Source organism: Centropristis striata, chromosome 15 (genome assembly GCF_030273125.1).
Source record: "Centropristis striata isolate RG_2023a ecotype Rhode Island chromosome 15, C.striata_1.0, whole genome shotgun sequence".
Taxonomy (NCBI): Eukaryota; Metazoa; Chordata; class Actinopteri; order Perciformes; family Serranidae; genus Centropristis; species Centropristis striata.
In genome coordinates, this window is record NC_081531.1 from 29826201 (window position 1) to 29832844 (window position 6644).

The window sequence follows — 6644 nt, forward strand, 5'->3', positions numbered from 1 at the left end:
ATCTAAAATTATAGTTGATAAATTATCGCCTGATGATACTAAATCAAAAAGTTCAATCATCCATCTTTTCTCACTACATCTTTGCCTTTCTTCCCCTCAGGTGTGCATAAACTTAAGGTGATTAGCCCTTTTTTAAAATAAGAAAATGCAAAATTCTGGGTTATCGTGGCATGTCATTCATAAGCCCTTTAACATGCACACATATACTAGTCATTTCTAATTTCTAAAGACCGAAACATGTCCAATTGTGGCATGTAAAGTGTTTTAGAAAACCTGTGTGAATGCACCCGCACACTGACTCTTAGTTGTGGAGCAACACAGAATTTTACACAAGGGCGCTTGGTGTGGCATAAACCTCCTGGAAGCTGTGGAGAGGTTTTAATCAAGTGTGAAATCCTTTTGGAGTAGATGCCTACACGACTGTGCTTGTGCTTAGAAGCGTACTCCTCAACCCTCTCCCCAACTCTTTTCCCATGAACATCTTTTGTATCAAGAGTCCATTTCACTGCAGTGATGCATACAGACAACGCTCTTAGCGAAGCTGAGAAAATGAAACTCCAATCATCATGCATGAGGCGGTGCACACAGGCACACTCTCGCCTCGCTTGCTTTGTCTTTTCTTAGAGCTCCAAATTCTGCTTCTTCTTTCCTAATCAGGCATAAAAATGTAGTCCATTCATTTGAAAAGAATCATTGACATTGGCCTTGTAAACAGAGAGGAGAATTTGCCACTTAAGCACAATGATATAATTAAGCATGAATAGAACGTTCCTCAATTGTAAAGTAAATGTATTAAATAGCCTAAACATCTGGCAATTTAGGATTATTGGAACAATGAGATTAACGGCAACAATAGATCGAGCTATGCATTCTTTAATAAACAATGGGATACTTGTATATGGATTACTACCCATGGTAAATGAATATTGTCGACATAAATGAGGGAAATTTAAAAAAAAGAACAAATACCTTCCACTGCTTTTTATTCACCAGTTTAAAGTCTTAAATCGTGCCACGCCATCACACAGACTGTCTCGCTGGCTTTTGATTGATTGAAGTCTTGGTGGACCAGATGCAGTTTTTCAGCCCCAGAGGTCTGACATTTTGTGGGATAATTATCTTGCCACTGGTCATGAGTACAATACTGATGGTACGTCTCATAGGCTTACTGTCAAGGTGGCATTTGCTCTATTAGCTGTGAACTCTCACTACTGTCTCTAATACGTCATCTCTTGTGGTTGCATCATTCACATGCTGCAACATCTTTCTGCTCAGTTGTGTGTGCAGCTCTGAGCCCTCCGCTTTCCCTACGAATACATTTACTCTCTTTCACACACTGTCCTGCGTGTAGCGACTGTGATGGACGTGTTCTTTCATGGTGTGGACAGCGTCGAGGCATTACAGTAATGCATTTATCACGGCAATCAAAAGTTTACATGGGGGTGGCATCGCAGACTCACAGATCTTAGTTGTCTGCTCTTCTCTTCTCTGAGAGTCTGAAGGGATAACAAAGATAAATTGAGTGGTATTTTCCATTAAATCTGGGCTGTGTGTTTAGCTTGTCAACAGGTGGGCTGCTTAACAAGTCTATTAGATGCCAGCTGCACATATCTGGTAAACAAATACATGGGTTCCTCAATGCAGTTTTACTTTGAGAAACCATGGCATACTCTAGAGTGATAGCTGGAGCAAACTTATTTTGGAGCTTTAACAGCTTGTACATTTAAATGAGGTCACTGGGTCATGGACCCATTTATTTAATTAGGAACAGTTGAATAAAAAATGGATGATAATCAAGGGCAGGGAACTCATTTCAGCACTGTCAATCAATAACTCATTCAACAATGGTTTTGCCCAAAGGGATGCAGCCATTCACTCTGTAACCAAACACATACATTATGTGTGTCTGTTCCAGTATTTTGTCCATTCTTGCTGTCTTTTTTATGTGTACACTTAAGTGGAGCAGCCTTTACAGAATACAGATCACATGTGATGGAAATAATGCATGATGTGTTGAAAGTGTTAACAATACAAAGATATATTACAAACATACCAGACAAACTGCTGTTGGATACTTCTAAATGACACAGACACAGCATGCCATCTCGTGAATGTATCACATCGGCTAGTGGACTACACACACAGTAGTGCTCATTACACAGTGCATAGCAACAGCTACATAGCAACTGCTGCTGACTGCTTAGCAACAGCTGCAAAGACATCAAGGAGGGGGGTGGGTTTCATGGGGTGTTTCAGATGACACCATTTCTGTTCAAAAATGCCATTTTACAACTTTTTTATGAATGTTCTTCTGATGTTTATCACCATGAAGTTGTCTCTGATGTCGCTGCTTTCTCCCTCTCCTGCCCACAGATATCCGCTCCATCCCTGATGTGGCGATGACCGGAAACTGCACAACCGAGTGCAGTGAATTGGGCCACTCAGACGCCTGCTGGATGCCCGGGCATCCCTCCCCCGTACGCAAGACCAGGAACCCCCCGAAACTCTCCACCTTCGTGCCTTACCAGGAGAGAGGGAGCCTGGGACGCCTGGCTAACGGGAGCGCCAGGCTGGGTGGCGAGGAGCACCGGTCGCGCCTTCCGCCCTCCCGCAGTGCCTATTCCAACAGTGGTCACGACGCCAGTCAGGACTGCCCCTTAGAGGAGATGCCCCTGAGCGTTGCCTCTGAGTTCCCGCCCACCTCCCCTTCTGCCCACACTCCAAAAAGAGAAATTTACCTGTGAGGAATATCATCATCTGATTGGTGCACAAATGAAGAAAAGATACATCCACTTCAGAAGGAGAAACAGGCTGTCCACATGCTAAAGCCAATGCCCGTTTTGTAGGTAACAATAGGCTGTGACTCATTCAATCACTGGCATGAACACTTGTTTTTTGTCATTTCCTCCTTAAATTATTAATTTATTAGTATATTTATTAAGAACTCCACAAAGTTAATTGATGCACTCACTCATTTATTTATACAAAATCCTGAAGGATACGATTATAACAGATCAAAAGGAAATGAAGATGGTAATTGCTACTTTAGTAGTAACTAATTATTGTTGTAGTTAGCCAAGTCCCATTCTGTGAAGTGATCTATTGAACTTGGAAGTTGTGATCAGTGCTCTTGTGCCATTATTAGATATAATTTAATAGACAGCCAGCCGTATCAGCAGGCATAACACTTTTGACTAACAATCAAACAAAACGGTCTATCTTAATGTACAGTGCTGTAAATACATTTGAATGGTGTGTTCTACATATATTTTTGTCTGGCATAAGCTGAAAAAAATTGCCTCAGAATTTTAGCATATTTAAGCTTTTCTTTGCTGCTGCTGTTTAAACTTGATTGAAACCATCTCCAGAAGTGGAGCTCGATATTGTGGAAGGCATTTATCCGCTCCACACAATCATACTCACACCTTCGACCCCTAATCATAGTAGAATAACCTTTACCTCTGCTCCCTGTAGAGCTCTGCCACTGGTGGAGAAAGCTGTGTGGCAACATTTAAACTGACATTATGTTCCACTGACTCTCAGCACTGTGACCTATCGTTCATCATGAAAACGGTTGACTTGGCCACAGTACCCCGGAGTCACAATGACCAAACCCAGAGTACTCACCAGACACATCCTGATTGGCTTCTCATATAAAACCCTGTGACACTCTGTTGATGAAATCATACCAGTGTATCAGTTTAAAAAGCTCCTCTCTGTCGTGACAATCAGACAGGCTCTCCCAACCCTTTCCCCTGAACCTCATAGTCCTTTCCCCTTCATGATCCACAAGAATTTCTGTAGATCTAATGAATGCATAAAGAGTTATTTACATTAAAAGAGCACTTGAGCGTAAAAAAAAAACACTGGAGAGATTGGGCACTTATGGAAGTTAATATCACACTGACGAGTGCTCTATGTTGAGAGTACTTTCTTTGATTTTTAAAGTAGCAGTTCTCACTAGATTTATACTTCTTCAGAGGTGAAGTGGGAACACAGTGCACACTAAAGAAACTGAGTCTACAGACAGCCTAAACCTTGAAGTCTAATAAATAGATGGGTTTGGAGAAATCTGGGGAGTTATTGTCGATAACATGAGGGGTTACAAAGTAAAAATTTCATGTCGGTGGTTAAAATCTGCAAATGCAGAATATTATTGAGCTTGAACATAAGTTAAGGTGGTAGGAGTCGATTTACTGCAACTCTTGTTATTATGATTTCCCTCTATTGAGGACAACCTGCTTAATAAATTATTAGGCATTTTTCCTCCTCTGGCTATCAAACAGAGAGTAAAAAATAGGGCATGCCCGTGGGCTTCATTTATCTCGACAAAGATTTTCCAAGTGAATCTGAAGGATATGTCTGAAGGACACTGTGTATTAGTCAGTAATTGGATGTTAATGATGACAACACTAGCCTGCCTTACAACATCGTAGAGCTAGCTGGTGTCTTTGATTTAAACATTGATTTGATTAGATTTGTAGATACCTTTCACCTCTGCAAAGTATTTCCATAGTGAGATTGTGTCTCTGAGTAAGGGTGGAAGAGCCTTGAGTGGACATTTCCTAATTAGGGTGAGTAATGAGTCCTGAGCGAGGGCATGTGTGAGCACACCCCCAGGACACGGCACCCACCAGATAATGCAAATCCACCCGCAGAGCTACAATCAGTTAAAAGGGGTATTTTTATCAGCACTTACCTCATCATGCTGCCATTGAAAACTGCGTTTAGAATAATTAAACTGAAAACATATGGAAATTACTGGACATGGCCATGATTAAATAAGGTGGGCGATTATCCTGCCTTGAGGGGGAGAAAGCACATTATGCCGTTTTCAAAGCCATTTAGCGACTGAAATAAAATTCAAACAACAGCCATGATACACTGTGATTAAACCCCCACAGCTCCCCCAAGCACCCCTCTCAGAGCTGTGGATAGCCGCTTCATGAACTCAGAGCAGTGGGTAAGATCACTGACCTGGAATTAATGATAAGTGAGAAAGATAGCGATGAGTGATAACACCAATGTCACATAGCCTCAATCACAACTTTATCTATTTAAATGCTTTGACTCGATTCAGATTCACAACTGCTTTGCATCTAAATTTATCTAGGGGGTTAAATCTTTAACCTGATTCCAGCCTAAGTACACTTATCGCTTTAGTGAATCTGGTATCTTCAGATTTGTCTCTTTGATCACCAATAGTGAAAGAAACGGGGTAGCTCTTAGCAGCAAAGTCGTAATCATCGGTTGTTGTTCTGAACAGAATGACAGGAGTTTGATTTAAGTCCTCTGCAAAATAAAAAACAAGCCTGGGCCTATTTTCCCCCTCTCTTAATGAGTTGGACTCTTTCACTCCAGCCGATAATGACCTCCTGCTACTCACCCTTGGAACAATATATCACCAGGTTTGACCTTTCTTTTGAACTCATGCTGAATGAACTGTGTTTACTTCTCTCTCAAACACAGAACAGTTCTCCTTGATTAAAGTAAGAGGACATCATGAAGCACCTAAATACACTCAAAAGTATGTTGAATAATGTTTAATTTGTACTTAACATTGATTTAATGTTGAATTCACTTGAGTATCTTTTGCCTATCTGTGGTGTGTATCGTACGGTGATCATTTCTGTGGACAGATGGACAAATTACTGTACTGAATTGGCAAGGGATTCTTTTTTTTTTCTTATTGATCAAAGACTCTTAGAAAACTGGTTGTGTGAAAAAAAAAAATAAAGAAAAATCTTTTGGTGGTGTAGTGTACATAGATCTCCACAACCCTGTGTCTGCTGTCAAGCCGGCAATGATTTTAGCATGAATTCCAAAGATAATTGGTAAAAACTGTTTACTCTTATTTCTTTCATTTTACTTTCTGAAATGTCAGTGCTGGTTCATATTCAAAAAGGCCCTCTCCCAAAACGAACTGAAATTAACTGAACATTTCATGTTTTTCACAGTTCATCTAGAACAAAGACAATTGCCTTGAAAATGTGTCTTTGCAAGAGAGAATCTAGTTGTTATCCTAATTGTTGGTATATTTATATAGGATAAAATGCTTGTGATGCCATGTTTTTGTACAGTTTTATGTACATACAAGTGAAGCTTTCTAAAAGTTCTGAGAAAAGCCGATGGCATATAAAAATTGTAACATGTTTTCTTGAGATGTGCACATCTTGCCTTGGTTGGATTGACCTTTGCTGAGTCAGTGTGAATGTGGCCGTTCTATGCCTGCACTGTAGTCATTCACCGGCTCCCACCTCCTGAGGACTTAATCAGTTTTTATGTTTATTGTGAACAGTGGATCGTCTTATCTTACCAGTTTGTTAAACTCCTGTGTTCTGCTTTGTTCTGTTTTCGCATGTTGACAAATTCTCTTGTAATACTGTAAGTCCTCATGAACTTTGTAATAAAATCACTTCAGGGAAAAAATGAATGCTGTCAGTGTTTTCTTTGTTTTCTATTATTATTCATCGCTTTTGAGTGTTAAACAAGGATTTGGCTGTTACATTTTTATAAGAGGTTTTGCAGCCTTGGAGCTACATTGTGTAAAATGTGTCTCACTCTAGGACCCAGGCTCATTAAGGAGAACTAGTATTCTTGTCATGTGGGGACCAGCGCCTCATTTCTGAGTCAGGAAGCCCCAG

At 40.4% G+C, this 6644-nt stretch overlaps 1 protein-coding gene across 1 annotated transcript in view; it reads left to right on the top strand.

Annotated features, from left to right (window-relative positions):
• The window catches only part of pcdh1a (protocadherin 1a), an 87129-nt gene extending 80696 nt beyond the window's left edge, over nt 1-6433 (top strand). Inside the window, exon 5 of the mRNA XM_059351517.1 lies at nt 2374-6433. Within this exon, the coding sequence (XP_059207500.1) occupies nt 2374-2744 (371 nt within the window). The 3' untranslated portion in view covers nt 2745-6433. The remainder of the gene's footprint in view (nt 1-2373) is intronic.
• Nucleotides 6434-6644: the final 211 nt, after the last annotated feature.